Genomic DNA, 18,388 nt, shown 5'->3' on the forward strand with positions numbered 1-18,388 from the left:
ATTTATGGAAATAACACCTGGTTTTTGTTATAACTGGAGCCTGTAAGGTATTAGTTGCAATAACCCACTGACGTGATATGAGAGAGGTCAAAATTAATGCCCGACTCTCCATAACATGTTATAATATAATGTTATAATAATCATGTTATCACACCTTTCCTACAATCGAATGATTCTCCAATAACATAGGTAATTTCAGATGTTTCTGTTCATTTCAGATACACAAAAGAAGAAAGAAGAAAAAACATCTTATAAAATGATCATAACTTTGATGTGTATTCCAGGTCAGTGGCGTAGGAAGGTACTTTTGAGTGGGGGGGCTGAAGACTGATGGCCGGCCTGGGGGAGGGGTCTAAGGGGAGGGGGTGTCCCCCTCCCCTTTGGAATTTTTTGCATTTCCAGGTGGCCTCAGATGCAATTTGGTGCAATATAGCACACTTCAACACCCACTCCATTTTGTAAACTTAATTTTGTATTTTCACCTGGCCTTAGATGCAATTTGGTGCTCCAAATGAGATTTTTTTTCTCATTTGGAAATGAAAAAGGGGTTTTCTGACTTGCGGAGCGGGGGGGCGGAATGATACTTCCGCCCCTCCACATTTTTCACTGGGGGGGCTGGAGCCCCCCCAGCCCCCCCGGTTCCTACGCCCTTATTCCAGGTTATCATATACATATATGAGATGAATCTGAGACTTGCACTGATGTGTGTCTGCTTGTATTGTAGTATGTGTATTTTATGAAGTTCTGTTCTTGCTGGTACAGGATAAGAATGAACAGCTTCGGTTCATTAACAAGGCTATATACACACTTTTCATTTTTGAGGTCATAGGCCCAGAACCCTACTCTAGGGGATAATTTCTTTCCTTCTTTCAAAAGATTTGACAAATTTTTATAACATTCTTGTCACTATTCTGTTTCCATCAATTCATCTCTGAAGGAGAATCTACCGGACTGAAAAATGCCAGAGACTCTTACTTTTATGCATTATTACTACGCTGGCATTTTGCAACAGAATGAAGCATTATTTGTTCAGTGTTGTTGTTTTTCCCCCTTTTCACTGTTCAGTTTATCCCATTATTTTGCTTCTTACACAGTCATTACAAAGGACTCCAAATCCATCCTACCCCCTCCCCCATCCCCTTCCCCCATCCCCTTCCCCTTCCCCCATCCCCTTCCCCATCCCCTCCTCCCGTCCCCATTCCCCTCCTCCCATCCCCGTCCCCCTCCTCCCATCCCCCTCCCCCATTCCACCCTCCCCCATTCTTTCTCTTTACTATGGGTGATGTTTTCTCATGTAGATAAAGTTCCAGGTACCCAGCTAATATGGTTTCTGATTAATCTTTACCTGGGTGAACAAATATTTACCTTTCTCCAACTTTAAAGGTGTCTTCAATCAGTGTACATGGAACATCCACTAAAGTGATGGATTTGATGTCTGTAATGTTTCTCCCCAAGTTACTACCTGTCAAGGTTACTCTGGTGCCTCCACCCAATGGAGAAGTCTTAGGTTCCACCTGCATTCCACCAGATGGAAGAAGATATTATTCATATATATATATATATATATATATATATATATATATATATATTGTATTTGCAGTAGCAAAGTGTAGGTAAAAATTACGCATTTGATGAATACTAGTATAACATATAATTACAAAATGCCAAACTGTGAGGTAAAAAATGTAACTGAATTTACTATCGCTTTTTATTTAATATCACAGACGCACACCTTTTTCAAGAATGAGTGAAAGATGACAGATGAAAACTATTTAACATTATCATAATTTTTTTCCGCCAACCTTTGTCTAGAATCTGATATTGCTCCCGTAAATCTGGCTGTTCATGCCATATATTAATAAAACCAATCTTCTAATAACTATTGGAAAAATCTGCAGGTAATGGATCAATATTTGTTAGCATGAGAGAATATGAAATTATCTGTAGACAAGTCAAGGGAAATGCTGCCCTGCAAAAAGGGGTCTGGCCCGTCCAAATAATTTTGGAAAGTTTCGTCCGTAACTAACCGTGTCAATCTTTGGGGCAGGACATGACTGTCCAGGTTCCCTACGATTCGTGCATTTTGCCGCGGCTTCACACTTGTTGGATGAAGAGCACCAGACGCAGCTGAGTTCCGCCGGTGTTGTTTCCGTGGAGAGGCAACGACTGCAGTCAGGACGCATGGAGGAACATTTGTAGAGACGAACTGGAACGAAGCATAACCGGATAAACAATTGTAAAATTCTTTGAGATATTCAGCCAACCTCCTCAGAATGGGTGATACCACATCTATTGGTGTCACGTTTGTGTTTAAGAATCGGGTGGCTGAAAATTTGACGGCATCTGTCTTACCAAGAAGGGAGACGATAGGACAACCAAAGCAGCTTCAATCTAATACACCATTGCATATACTGCTATGTTGTAGTCTGTGTGCTGAAAGAGAATGGGGTGGCTTAACTTTCAATGGAATCATAACACACTATTTCTGATGTAAATACATTATCAGGGGAGGCTCTGATGTAATAGGTTATACAAGGTGGCTCAATTTCAATGGATGGAAACACACCATTTACTGATGTAGCAGGTTATATTGGGTACCTCAACTTTCCATGGATGGAACCACACTATTTCTGATGTAAAACATTATATGGGGAGGCTCAACTTTCAATGGATGGAACCACACTATTTCTGATGTAATAGGTTATACAAGGTGGCTCAATTTCAATGGATGGAAACACACCATTTCTGATGTAATACATTATATGGGATAGCTCAACTTTCAATGGATGAAACCACACTATTTCTGATGTAATAGGTTATACACGGTGGCTCAATTTCAATGGATGGAAACACACCATTTCTGATGTAATACATTATATGGGATAGCTCAACTTTCAATGGATGAAACCACACTACTTCTGATGTAATAGGTTATATGGGATAGCTCAACTTTCCATGGATGGAACCACACTATTTCTGATGTAATAGGTTATACATGGTAGCTCAACTTTCAATGGATGGAAACACACCAATTACTGATATAATAGGTTATGTGTTACAGAGTATGGTGTGGCTCACCTTTCATCAGTTGGGAATAAACTAGCCTTTAAGCTATAGAAGATAGCAGAGCTCAACATGCAATTTATCAAAATACACTGCTTTGTAGTTCTGATGAGTTAAACTTCATTTTGAAAATGGGGAAAGGGATAACATAATAAAATATTTTGCACTTTGAAATTCATTGTTCATATCCCAGTCAGCATATTTTGTTGCATCAATTTATGTTAAGCATCACAGAGGCTTGCATAGCTCACAGGTCCAAAGTTAAATTTTATAAACATGTTATTTACTTTACGTTAGCGGTAGTTGAATTCCCTCTTTCAAGGTTACCTTCAAATACGACCCTCGCACTAGGGCACCCGCAGGCAGTATTTATGAAAATCAATGATATCTTTCAAAATTTAACAGACAATTTGGAATTCATAGCAGATTTAAGCGCAACTTTTTTCTGTCCCTTCAAAAGAATGAATCTGAATTTTAATACTGTATCACTGGGCAGAAATGAGGCTGAAATTTTCTACTATAAAATGAAAAGTGAAAAAATGAGTACTTAAAATTTCAAGTACTGTACAGGATTATGTTTCAAGCTTCGTTGCTATAATGAGGCATTGTCAGTGTTTAACATGCTGTGTTCATGTTTCACCCACTGTCAACTTCTCAGGGATGAGCCTGGGGTATAAAAAAAATCACAGAACTTTGCAAAAATTGTGGTATAGGCTCCAGTTTGTGTATGCTACAGTGTGTTAGGATAAATAGTTTTGTCCCAGAGGTAGAGAAGAAATCACGGATATTCCGCGAATTCGCGGAAAAAGCTCATACCTGACTTCTTCTTCATAATCAAGATTTCATAGAGACATGGTGCTGAGGTTCCTCCAGCAAAGACCTTGGTTGGAGTCATACTGACCTGGAAACCTCAACAATGCTTACAAACTGCAGCGAACGATGTTTAGGGGGGCAAGGGGAGGGGGGGTGAATGATATCAAATCATCTGGATTCATAGTCAAGGTTAGTAAACCCATCATCATGAAATACATCTCATAAAAGATGATCTTATAGCTGCTTTTTGATATTTACTTTGGTCAATTTAAAAGCCAAGTTAAAAATTTCCGCTTTGATTATTGTATGTGATTATCTACAGTATGCACAAAGTGTCCGGTGATGAAATTTGTGGAATAGCACAGATTCATTAGTTACTTGCTGCTTAATATCCAATTAAAAAAGTCCCATCTTGAATAGCCTCTTAGCTGAAAAAGAAAATTAGGAAAGCTAGAGGGGGGGAGGGGGATTTAACAGCCCTACAAAGCATTAGCCAAACTAAGATTAAACAAAGACATCCCTCCTTCTCTTGTTCATGAGTCATTAATTAATAATATTGTATTGATCCTCAACATTTTGTCACCCAGACTTTTTCTATTAGTATGTTAGTAGTATATTTTTATATTATGTTTTAATTAATATTTTAATATAATTATTTGTAATTATATAATTATGGTTTTATACTTTATTAGTATTTTTACAAAGACTAAAAACAAACTCAGATTTATTTTTAATTGAAATATTTATTTGTTTATTTATTTATTTTTTAATTGTACTATTTTTGTTTTACTTTTTTTTCTTCTCATTTACTCTGTATTATTTGAGTTTATACTAGTCAAGCTATATGACATACAGAGTTATGGAAATGATTACAGCATAGCATGGCTTTGAGAACATAAAAATTGTAACTACTATTGACTTCCACGTTCAGTCTGGCCTAGATGCACTCTCTAACCAGATTTCTACAGTTATAGTGTTTGGATCAGACTCCAGAAATGACACCAATTTAGGCTACTGATTGATACTGAAACTCCAAATGGGTAACTGATTCCATATCCTGTGTTTCATATGAAGAAGATGCACATTGGTCATAGTACTTACCTGGTTGGCTCAAGTCAACCATATTGCCAGTGTTCCATTTTAGTGTAAGACTAGTGTTGAGGTACTGCATGTCCTTGCTGTATGTGTACTGAGAAGACAAAAGGGAAAAAAACAATTATTTACACATTTACAAATATCATTTTGTTCTTTTTTTGTTTGTTTTAGACTCTCTATGGAAGTTTTGTTGGTACAATTTTTTTTTTTTAAACTCCAATTCCATTTTCATAGCATTTAATATTGCCGATCTCTGTGTGGACACAGAACTGGTTACTATTATGAGCCTGCTGCAGTATATTTTTAATTAAGTACATTCATGTGAGGGATTATATTCAAACTGAATAAGTTTATTAAACAAATAATATAAACCACAAAAAGGAGGAATGTCTTTAGATTCAGATATACTTGTCAAATGCAAGGCAGCCAAAGACTGCATCAGTTCAGTACCATATTTTTAATTCAACATTCATCACACATGATACTAAACTAATCCATTTATGTGACTAATTCAGAACCACATTTAGGGATTTAAACTTTTATCTACATACGAGACGCATCATCTTGAGTTTTGAGCCGATGAGAGACGATTAATTAGACATTAGAGCTAATGAATGAGATTAATTAGACATTAGAGCTAATGAATGAGATGCTGCTACAGGCCTAATGCGGAGAAATAAGTCACTGCCGTCAGATCCATAAACAAAAAGGGATCATATTGTAGACAAGGAAAAAAAAAAAAAGGGAGGGGGGTACTCCCAGGAGGGTTAAAAATGACTCACTAAGAGGGTGAAATAATAAATGATGCTTGTCAAAAAAAAAAAAACATGAAAAAAAAATTAGGCCACCAGTCATACTTGGATCACATATGTAAAAATTGTTTGTCTAAAGCATTAACTTTAAATCTGACATCATTTTAACCTGGTTATTTTCTTCTTTCTAATATTTTTTCTGTAATTACTGACATTATTACAGCAGACACTGATTGAAACAAACATTTTCATCTTAATTATCTTTCAGATTAATTAAGGCATACCTGCAGGCGACAAAATAAATTGCCATTTGAAGCCAAAAGATTTGTCATTATCAAATTGAAAATCATTTCATCATGGCTCATTTAATGTCATACATGATGAGTCACAAATACTTAACTATTTTTTTAATATTTTTTTTATCTTTTAATCTCTTTATACTAACTTTCCCTGCTGTTTTCCACATAGTCTATAATCTGTCATAAAAAGTGTAGTCTATCAAGTACAACGGTATTAAGAAGAGCTTTTAAAGTTATAACAGATAATTTCTCTCTTTATGGTGAAATTTATTGAGCCAGTTTACTTTAATTACTATCGAGACTGACGTTGATAAAGAATTTAAGTAGGCAAATAGATTATCGGTCACGTATTTCTAACGTTCTCGAATAAACAAAAGTGCAAACTTGCAATCGATATTTTGCTGTGGAAGTTTGCATATTAAATTGGCAAGATTTTGACCAAACCATGTAATATTTGTACACAGTTTCAATGTAACATGAATATGACATACTCTGATCAATAACTTTCAATTTTTGACTGTTTTTGTAGTGAATCAGTCAAAAATTCCTAGAAGAAAATTACTGTACAGTATTTCATCATTCCAGTGAACCATGTATTTTATGTATTTTGTACATTTATTTTTAATTTATTTATTGTTTTCTGGTTTGTATGCCATTCATAAAATTTTGATATCCCCTATGATGGAAGTTGGACTGTCCAGACACAGTACCTTGCTACCAAACTGCTCTAATAGTTGCATACCCATTGAAATTGGTTACTTCAGGTAGAAGAGAGAAGGTGGTATTATTGTTCAAAGCTACACACACTCAGAGAGTGCTTAACATAAATCCAACATAGCTAAATACATGAAGTTCAACATTATCATGTGGACAAGTACCTGATATCACTTTGGCTTGATGCAATTCATAGATTGCAAATTTGACGGGATATGTACCTTAAAATTTATCGCTTCAATTGCCTTCCTCCACCCCCCCTCCCCCTCCCCCTCCTAACATTTTAAGCGGTGGCACTCAAATCTGAAATTTTTAACACTCAATATAGTTGAATAAGCCACACACCTGAGCCCTTTTTTTGGTTTAAGATACTTTTTAACAAGTTTGACAAAAAAAGAAGCAGATAATTATGGTACTACTGATGAAGAAATAAAACATTCTTCCTAAACATGTAATGTTATTACAAATTTCAGCAGAATTGTTATTCGTTAGAGGGTGACTTTATACTGAACCTTTTTGAAGTACCCCTACTAGCAGGCCTGGTAAATCATGAACGTTAACTGAGAGACTGCTGTACAGGCTAAACAGAACATGGCATCTACAATTCATGAAGGGAACTAAGAACGCCTTGATCAAAATTTGATCTGTGTCTCTTACTGTTATCATTCACCTCCTAAAAACCATCTAGATATCTGGTTTAGCACTAGATTTAAATCATACTTGCTATCAGACAACTGCTGTGATATCTACTGCACCGTGACCACTTTGCTTGTTTTTAGAAATCATTTTTTATCATCTATTGCTGAGGGAATATCTATGGATTTGTGATTAAAAATCAAATGCAGGAGATATATTATATTGCAGATTTGTTGCAGATCTTAAAGTCCATATTTACAAGTGAGGTTTCATGCAATAATGTCTGTGCATTGTCTGTGATATTTTTTTGTCCTTACAAGCATAGTTCACAGACTTTTTTTTGGGGGGGGATGGGGTCTAATTCTATAGAAGGGTTAACTAGAACATGCCCAGCAAGTCAAGTCACATCACAGCTCCTCATTGCGAGTGACTAATACTTTTCTGCTGCCAGAAACCTCATAAAATTCAGATCGTACTCACTCAGACTACAATAAAAAGTACCTTTTTTCAAATATGTGAATTTGGATACAAATGAGCCCTCCAAAGGTTAGTTTTGTTTATCCAAATTTCTCCTACAACGAATCAAACATTTCTAATATATAACCGTCTACAACTGAATAAAGTAACAAGTTAAATGTTGTGTTATTTGTGCCACTTCCCTAATTTCTGACTAATTAGGTGAGGTTACATGCAACAATGTATCTGTCTCTGATTTTACCCCCCCCCCTCCATCCCCTCACTTTCTTGAACCTCATCTTACGAGGCAGATATGCAAATTTATCATGGCAGTGTGAAGGCAAGCCTACAGGCAGCCAGACTAGCATAGTAAAAATATCTGTTGAATAATGGTAGTGTGTAGAAGTATTAAACAGTGACTCATATCAATATGATCTTTGGTGTTGTCTTCTACATGGAAAAAAAAGAAGGGGAAAAAAAATGTTCAAAATGTAAATGTTGTGTACATTTTTTGCGGCTCGTAAGAAAACTTACGCATAACCAAGCATACATCATTCAGATGTTATAGTTCTCTCCTTAAGGCATAATGATAAATTGAGTACGCCGCAACGCAAAAATGGGTCATGTCAGTACGAAACGTGCTTTTCGAGTGGGTTTATCAAGTTTGATATATCTTTCCTGAGAGCTATTAGGTCACCTCGCACTGTTTCATACATTTGATTCAGGTTAGTTGTCCAAGAATTCTGGGAAAATGAACATGGCTGCCAAGAGATTCAAAGGTATGCCAAAGCTTGTCACCCTCATGTAAACAGTTTTGGTTTTTTTTTTCTTTTCTTTTTCTTATTCTTGTGAATTTTTTTGTATAATCCTGTCCAAGGTGAACCTAGAATGTTGAGCTTCGCCAGCCACCAAAACAGGGGTTTATGCTATCTAAGGAGAAAACAACTTTTCAGTAAGGAAGTTGGATTGTGGGTGAATATTCTGACCACAGTGTTCAACTGGTCTTTGCACTGTCATGTTTGACCATATAGTGTATTCTAAAACCCGAAGATGACGGTACAAAATGACTAAAGTAAACCTGCAAACCACAACGTGTACGCTGAAGTGACTAAACCACTTATAAAGGCCGTAATTTGAATTCAGCAAATCGGACTGACCAATTTCAGAATTCACCATTAACGTAAATTACCCTCCAAAATTTACCCAAAGTTTTTCCAAATAGTAATTTGATGACTCCATCCAACACTGGGAAGGGTAAAAGTTAGTCGTTTCCAAAATTAATTCTTTCGGTGTGGAGGAGAGCACAGTAAATGGGCCTTAAAATTTGATCATAGGTGATAATTTTTGGGATCTCCTAAGATGACTGGATGCTGCACTGTTTTCCTTTATAATAATTAAGAAAACAAACTTGATTATAAATACTATTGTAGCTTAACCAGTGCTACCTTTCACCACGATGATCCTTACATTTCCGGGGTGTTTTGTTTATAGACTAACGATACTTACCTCTTGCTCCTCACATGTTACATTGAACGTGATGTTGTCGTGGGTCTTTAACGTTGCATCTGCCATGTACCCGACTTCGATATCGGGAGGATTCATTGTCTTAAGTTGACAGCTGTACCGCTGTTTAAAGGAAGAGAACGCATTGTAAATAAATCCGACATAACAACATAAAATAGGAAGGGAAAAAAAAGATAACATCACACGTCACGTGATTTGGATTCAAATGCAGACGTAAAATTTTTACACAGTGATCATAAAACGAACGATGAAAAACACTAAATACCGCAGAGATGAGTATTTCGCTCGAATACAAATAATAGATTTTTACGATCCTTACCCCGCAGATATCTACTCTGGGTAAAGAAAACAAGTGCAGGACAAAATGGCTTCCCAAGCAAAATTATTAGGAGAGAATTTTCTTCGATCCCTGTGAAATGGCTTAGTCACCACACTGTGTAGAAAGAGTCTGCATCTCCATAATTCCATACTTCATGTACTGTTCTTTACAAAAAAATGCCCTTTTGTTTTGTAACAGCTTTTTTAAAACTTGGAAATAGCTCAGTATGAAATGAAGCTGTTAATACTGATAGGGTGGGGTGGGGTGGGGGATATGGAGGATTGAAGGAGGTGGATGAGAGACAAGCCCCTGGTGTGGATGTTCTAATAATACCCACATAGAGAAAAGAGGAACGTCAGGCAGACATTCATTTTCCTTTAAAATGTCAAACTTCGTCCACTCAGTAAACTTACAGAGAGAGAGAGAGAACTGATGATTCAGAATTATGTGAATAAAACACAAGAGGAGAGAATGACACAATACCGAGACGATATCCCCGGTAAGCACTAGACTGAATGAAGTGTTTCTGTATCGTAATTTATACTTTGTTTATAATGCTCAGTCATAACTGTCACGGCTATGGTTCGGTGAGTTACCACATTTATGATCCATGTTGGTTGATGTTATCATATTACAGTGGTCTGTCAGAGACACTGAAGAACACCCAAACTAAAAAAATGCCAGATACAAACATATTGAGCTTGCAAGGAAGGAATTTTTGTAGTAGTAGTAGTAGTATCTACATAGTAAGGTCTACATCATGCTATGTTTTATCCATTAGTAAAATGTGAGGGAGGGTGGTGGACCAGAGTGGGTTGACGTTGTCATAGTTAACCGTGGTACAGGGACCGACTAAAAGATAGGTGGCAGTAGACGACAGAGCACTGGGTGTGCGGGAGACAGCTAGGAAAAGAAGGGTACATTTCTGATGTTTACTGTTTACAAAGTGACAGCACCTACGTGTCACCCACGTTGTTTAACCTTCCCATCCAACAATGTTAACAACAAACGGTATCATTTTTAACCCCACTGACCACACAGACTTCCTCTCCCTTCCAAATCTGAAATGCTGGAGTAGCCTGTGTAAAAAGTCTGAAATGCTAGGGTAGCCTGTGTAAAAAGTCTGAAATGCTAGGATAACCTGTGTAAAAAGTCTGAAATGCTAGGGTAACCTGTGTAAAAGTCTGAAATGCTAGGGTAGTCTGTGTAAAAAGTCTGAAATGCTAAGGTAGCCTGTGTAAAAAGTCTGAAATGCTAGGGTAGCCTGTGTAAAAGTCTGAAATGCTAAGGTAGCCTGTGTAAATAGTCTGAAATGCTAGGGTAGCCTGTGTAAAAAGTCTGAAATGCTAGGGTAGCCTGTGTAAAAAGTCTGAAATGCTAGGGTAACCTGTGTAAAAGTCTGAAATGCTAGGGTAGTCTGTGTAAAAAGTCTGAAATGCTAGGATAACCTGTGTGAAAAGTCTGAAATGCTAGGGTAGCCTGTGTAAATAGTCTGAAATGCTAGGATAGCCTGTGTAAAAAGTCTGAAAATTCTAGGGAAGCCTGTGTAAATAGTCTGAAATACTAGGGTAGCCTGTGTAAAAAGTGCCATATAGAAGAGAGGAGACAGGTTGGAGAAGACAGAAGTTAATAATACATATTTTTTTGAATTTTTGAGCAGCAATGTAATTCCGCGTGACGATTCATAACGGGAGACTACTTTGAATACACTGAGGGCGATTACTCACGGTGACTCTACCGTTGGGACCATCCAGAGGCGGTAAGTTCTTCGCTTGAAAGGAAAGAGTTTGAGGGACTTCGGTCGGGATGAGTTTTGTGTCTTGTGGCATGATCTGTGGACACGAATCCGCAGCTGTGGATGCATTCTGTGAATTCTGAAGAAGAGAATTTAAGAAGATGAGTTTAATATTTATCCGCTCAATAATAATCATAATATCCTGATTCTGTTGTTATTAAAACACTGGTTGTGTTTCCTGCCCTGCATGCAAACATCTGTGCAATATGAATTGCTATCTTCATTGTGTTACGTCGTAATAACTATTTTGGGTTGGTCTCAACCCAGCTTTCATTTTAAGCTACTGTAGTTGGTGACAGTATTAATGGAACCTACACATTCATTAATCATCAAATGCATATTAAAACTGACACAGAGGTCTATAAATGGCCACCTTTTAAACTGCACTGCAAATTTGACAGAAGGATGACCCCATTCCTCAGAATGCAATTGACATATTCCTTTGGCAGCGAAGTACTTGAAAGGTCTACGGACACCTAGTCAATTTGCCCCATATTCGGTACAATTGTTGTGTGATGATCTTATTCAGAATCTAGTGAAATGATTTGAAAAGCTCTTTTTATTTCCATGATATGCACATTTGAAGTTTTGATAAATCTGGGAGACTCATTAAATATGTGCAAAATATCACGTGGAGTGTTGCACTCATCAACATGTCTTAATTTAGGTCTTAATAGTTTAACTCCTTATTATTAGCCCACAAATATCATTTGAATTATGTGATGTTCTTCTTTTTCTTAAAAGAAGACAATAGAATATTTCAAAAAAATCACCTTAGGCTACAAACCTGTGTTCAGTGTCCTTAAACAGGAGTGTTAAAAACAAAGGAATAACATAACAAAAAATTAGGCAGCCACACCTATCACATCATGATGTGCATAATTAGCTAACGTTTATTCATTAAAAAAAATTAAATTTGAGGAAAGCCTTGTAAACTGGTCAACCTTTGATGGAATTGATGGGAGTTGCAGCTACTTTCATGATTTCTAATGCCAATTAAGGTGATTATAATGACGATGTTGTTCATAGGTGTGCGTAGACCATTTAAAGACATCAAGATTTACACTTGAGGGGACAAGAGTAAACTTGAGGGGACAAGAGTACACTTGAGGGGATAAGATTACCCTTGAGGGGACAAGTAAACAACATGTACAGTACTTATGAATTTTGCCACATCATCTTGATTCATTGCAATTAAATGCAAAACTGAACTTCAACGCAGAAAATTTTTAGGGCGTGCTCCTGAAGCATTACTGTCAATTGCAATATGGCAACGGAGTCGTTTACGGAAAACTAATTTAAAAAGTCCTTAATTTTGCAAAACTGATTGGAATCCAGCAGAATGTGCACATAATACATACATTACTACCTATTACTGAATGTAGCATAAATACTTTTCACACAAAAGTCCACCCATGAAAATGTCCTGATAATCTCTCATATGGTCTGAAATCTTCATTTATTATTGAGTTTTATCTTACCTAGAAGCTGATTACTTCATTCTTAACAACAAATAAAAAAGGAAAAAAGAAAGAAGCATAATGAACTACATTTACCATAACATACTGAAGGAAATATTAAATAAGAGCCCAACTGGCACTATGGTTCCTTGCTTAGTGGAATATTAAAGTGTTGTATGTAATCACCCAATATCATAATATTTATGCCAGCTATTAACCAACAACTGTATTCCATATTTGGATACAACATGATTTAAGGTTGTTGCTAAGGTTATTGCAAATTAAAATTTTGTCCCCTCCCCTAAAAGTGGGCCTGATTAAATATTGCACCTTAATGTTTCCAAAAAGTTTTGGCCGAAACAAAGTGGCCTATATATTTTCCCCACAAAAAATGAACCCCAAAAATATTGGACCCAACCATATTTGGGCCCAAAGAATGTGTCCCAAGATGCATTTGAGGTGGAAATTAATATTTGGGCCCACCCAGCACAAAAATGGGCCCAGAATTTTGGGGGCCCAGATGGCCTACTTGTACCACCTATTAACCAATATTACTGTATACCAAGGTTAGCTACAATTAGACTTAAGGTTGCAGAGTTATTGAAATGTAAAGAAAATGTGGGCCCAAATGGTACCAAACATATTGGGCCCCACAAATTTGGACCCAAAGAATTTGTCCCAAAATGTTTTTGAGGTGGAATCAAATTTTGGCTCACCCGGCGCAAAAATATGCCCGGACTTTGTTGGCCCCAGATGGTCCCAAACAAAATTAGGCATATGTGTACTAAAGTTTAGGAAGAGTTTTACATTTGTAGAACCAGATAAACGAACAAAATAAAACGAAACAGTTGATGAAAGTCATAGTAGTGTATTCAAACGTTTTCGAAGATTTCCCATCTTCCTCGTCAGGAAATAGATAATAATATAGTCCTTATGTATAGTGCATCAACTGTTTCGTTTTATTTTGTTCGTTTATCTGGTTCTACATATGTGTACTAGCTATTAATCAACAACTGTATGCCAAGTTTGGCTCCAATCCAACTTAAGGTTATTGCATATAAAGTTGTTTACATTTGACACAAGGTGAGCGCCAAAAGCAATAGGGCACACCTGACTATAATACATGTACATAGGAAGTATGACAAATATCCATCACTCCCTTGTTGAGTTGTTGTAGATCCCGAGCAAGTGTCACAGACACACACACAAACCTGACTGCATAGGTTCCTTTGCTTCCAGCAAGGAACCAACAACAGTTGTTGATTTCAAGATGATCCTTATTCAAATAACTTACTCTCTTTTGTATTAATAATGTATTTTCCGTATTTCTCATCATACTATACACCACAGTGAATTTCTTATCTACTGTACTTCTGACAGGTAAAGATAGTTTGGCTTAATTACCTTAATTACCATAATGAACACTGCAGCCTTGATTCTCGTATACAAATCAGGCAAATGTCAATACAAATATGCTTAGATAATTGTAGGTGTCATATTGGCTGTGATGTATTAATATAATGCCATAAAGTAATTACAATCATTTTGCTCATAAGTTGTTTATCCATTATATTTTTTAAATATTCATATTGTTTCCCTAACTGCATAATTGATACTCATTCCAATTGCATTAACAAACACAATAGAATTCAACTGGATATGTGGTACAAACTTGAGGCTACGTGGCCCTGAAGCCTACCATCAAGAGTGTTTCGTCCAACAGCAACCAGAGTAGACTGGCCTATCCCTCCCAGTGGAAATACCACATGTATACAAAGGATGAACTTTTACCTTACAACTTAGCTTAAGACATATAATACACAAAGTGTACTTATATACTACAGTGCATTCCTACCATCCCTAAACAACTCTTTACAGAGATGAATGTGATCCCATGTGTATCCCTAGAAAATATCACATGTGTTACATAACAATCCCAGGATAAGCCTGATACCACATGCCGATCCATAGGAACAGCCCCAAAAGCCATAATCTGCCAACAATTACAACTGGTTTACTTAATGCCAGGAGAGATAACCCCCATATAATTCCAAGGGGATTTAAACTACCACAATGGTTCCACACAGAACTCCCATTGCATCACAACTTTGCAGTAACAGCATTACAATATGTTTACAACTAAGCCACTAGGTAACAATCGGTTTTGCTCATAACCCCAAAATACATTTTTCAAACAAAACCATTTATTTTCTCATCTCTAACTACATTTGATACACATTTCAATTGTATTAACAATAGCAATTACACCATAAAAACATGCACCGATTAATGCTGGTCTTTTGAAATCACATCACCGCTTAAAATGACAGAAATTTTCAACACATTCTATACAAGAACTATACTTCACAAAACATGTGTGCAATATACGTCATCTGTCCAGGTTTGCCTTAAACTCTGTCACTTACAATGCGCTTTAAATTGTTACTGCCTATAGACTGGTTCAACATCACTGACGTGTAGCAATTATAAAGTGATGAAAACGGGCACAATCAGAACCGGCGGTAGAACGATCCTAATTCTAGCTCTCGGCTGACAGATTCACATCTCACATTTTACTACTAGAATGGAATACGATCCCTTTACGGTACATAGGAATAAATTCACTATAGAGTAGACGAAACATGGCTTCTTAGCTTGGAAACGTTACTATTGTCAAAACTTTCAATTGTGAATCTCACTGAAGCATACCTGAGGTCCCCCTGCTGCCTGATCCTAAAATGTTTTCCCCTCAAACCCCTTCCTCCCCCCACCCCCATTCCTGCACCCATTTGACTAGTTGGCAAGGTCCTGTCATGACAATGGCAAATTTTTCTAAAGCTAATTCAATTAAAAAAAAATTATTTTCTTCAGAGATAAAAGGTATTTAATTTACTCATTTTGTTAATTTACCTACTTGCTATAAATACTGTCAAATCTACTATTAAAAATATTCTCTTGTGGAATATTATACCAACAACAACAACAATAATCATAACAATATTGAGGATTTATAAAGCACAGACATATCCACTGATAACGTTGCTCAAGTCGCATACCAATATGACCCTGCTGGTCAAGGATAACCTGTCAAACAGAGGCAATCCCTCCACATGGCAGCAGCTAAACAGCACCCAACTGACTGTTTATCTCACAGGTCCCCATATATACACCTGGGTGAAAGGGGCAATGGAGATAAAGTGCCTTGCCGAAGGACACAACGCAATGATCTGGCCAGGGCTCGAACCTGAAAACCGTAAGTCCACTGCCTTAACCACATGACCACAACGCACTAACGCAGTAATAGTAAATTCAAATCAAATCTCACAACCCTGACTCTTAACGATGTGTTATTAAGAATCAAAATTAATACACAATATTGAGAACCTCCAATGTTTCCATATTATATTACCATTACAAAGAGCCACTGATCCATAAGAATGTATTTCCAATCAATAAAAACATTGTCCAAAAAACTAGCACGTTTATTTTTTCCCCCCGTTTTCAAATATCTTATAATAATGATGCCTTCGTGCACACACATATATATGCGAGACCATCAAGGCTGCCGATGAAAATATAACAAGCCCTTGGGGTAATATATCCATTTATGGAGCTTTTAATTAAAAGTTTGATCACCTCAAGCTGAAATATCATAATAGCATGGTAATTATGATGGAAGCTCAATGATACATCCATGCATCACTATTGCAGCTTGTAATCTCATATGAGTAAGTTTGTCTTTATGTTTATGTGTGAATGTGTATGTGTATATATATATATATGTATATATATATATATATATATATATATATATATATATGTATATATATATATATCAATAACCTATCAGTTCATTGTTGGAAATTCTTAAAGCAGTATAATGAAACAGGATGAAAAATGATGGAAAAAAAATTAATGGATAACTTTAGAATGAATTTTAATCTAGATAATTTATATTATAGTCCAAGGAAAAAGAAAACATTGGGGTGCTAATTTTTCTTCTAGAGATTAACTTTTCAATTCTTTTAAATCTCTTGAACGCTCCTTTAAGATTACATTTACGATGAAGTTGCCTCCTCAGTGCAGGCCTTAATGTTAATTTTAATTCATATTGCCTTCAATGTTAAAAGTTAGTTCGTTGTTTAATGAATTGTATTGGTACAAAAAGCTCAAATTTAAACCAATTTTTTTTTTTTTGTTCTTTCAAATTTAATTGGTTTATTTTCCATTCACTTGTTTCAATTCACCAATTAATGTACCTGTTCTTTGAATATTCATTCACAGGTTTGTCATTTAATTGTTATTCCAACCATTATATGCTAAACTAACTTCCTGCCATCCCTAAATAATAATACTAGTAAACAATTAAAACTAATAATTACTCTGGTAAAAACAAAAACAATTCTTTCCAACTCAATTTGTACTTTCCCAGTCAAGTTTCAGTTCTTACTGAAAATTATAAATCTAAAATTCAAATTTTCTTGTAGAATCCCTTCCTGATGCTTTTAATACAACTTGCATCAAGGGATACTGGGGCGTGGTCCATGGTATTACATGTTTCATATCTAATCGCAGCCAATAATTTCTTTACTGTTGCTGTTGTGAAAAGCACTACTCATTCAAACAGCAATCTTTTCATGGAATTTGTCTTAAATGAGAGCAACGTTTTGGGAAAAGAATATAAATTGAAAACATTCACAAATTTTGTAGTTTGATAGATGAACACATAAAAACATTAAAAATTGAATATTGAATTCATGCTTCTTTTCTCTGAGTAATTTTCACTATGCAGCTTTAATGACGTACTTTGTCAACTAATGACATAAAATGTTCAGTCAAGGACAAAACACAAATTTACGCATTAAAAAAACTTATTTTCTAAAACTTCGAAAAAAATTACTAAAATCTTCACAGAAATAAAGTGCTTATACTTCATTTGTAGATAATTCACAGTGTTTTTATTCTATTTTTTCCTTTCATTTTGTTTTCAAAACATAACATCCATTATAGAAAGTTTGGCTTCTGTTACTTTAAAACTTTGTGTCAATGACATTCTAGATAGAAAATCCCTTTAACTTCTTTGCTACGGATGGGAGAAGCAGCGGGGAAACTCTCGAGTTCATACCCAATTTTAGATTTGTTCTCATATTCTTTTTTTAAAGTTTAAAAGACAATATATTCCTTCTGAGTTATATATATATATATATATATATACGCTCAGATACGAATGATTCCTTCAAGTCACCATCTTGCTAAATCAACAGTCCGTTGTACTAATTACCGAAAGTGAACACAAAAAAAAGGTTGGCTGCCTTATTAATGCGACCTGGGAAATCAGAGGGAGAAGATACTAGAAGAAGAAGACGAAGAAGAAGAAGAAGCAGAAGAAGAAGAAGAAGAAGAAGAAGAAGAAGAAGAAGAAGAAGAAGAAGAAGAAGAAGAAGAAGAAGAAGAAGGAAAAA

The 18,388-nt window shown here is 36.0% G+C and overlaps 1 protein-coding gene across 4 annotated transcripts in view; it reads right to left on the reverse strand.

The window, feature by feature from the left end:
- The window catches only part of LOC139961540 (plexin-A4-like), a 162,266-nt gene that overhangs the window by 33,902 nt on the left and 109,976 nt on the right, over window positions 1–18,388 (reverse strand). For all 4 annotated transcript variants that reach the window (XM_071960800.1, XM_071960798.1, XM_071960797.1 and 1 more), the window contains exons 10-14: window positions 11,399–11,545; window positions 9,335–9,454; window positions 4,978–5,065; window positions 2,028–2,206; window positions 1,366–1,514 (exon numbers count right to left, since the gene is read on the reverse strand). In XM_071960800.1, the coding sequence (XP_071816901.1) occupies window positions 1,366–1,514; window positions 2,028–2,206; window positions 4,978–5,065; window positions 9,335–9,454; window positions 11,399–11,545 (683 nt within the window). The remainder of the gene's footprint in view (window positions 1–1,365; window positions 1,515–2,027; window positions 2,207–4,977; window positions 5,066–9,334; window positions 9,455–11,398; window positions 11,546–18,388) is intronic.

This window comes from Apostichopus japonicus, chromosome 20, assembly GCF_037975245.1.
Source record: "Apostichopus japonicus isolate 1M-3 chromosome 20, ASM3797524v1, whole genome shotgun sequence".
In the NCBI taxonomy this organism is placed as follows: Eukaryota; Metazoa; Echinodermata; class Holothuroidea; order Aspidochirotida; family Stichopodidae; genus Apostichopus; species Apostichopus japonicus.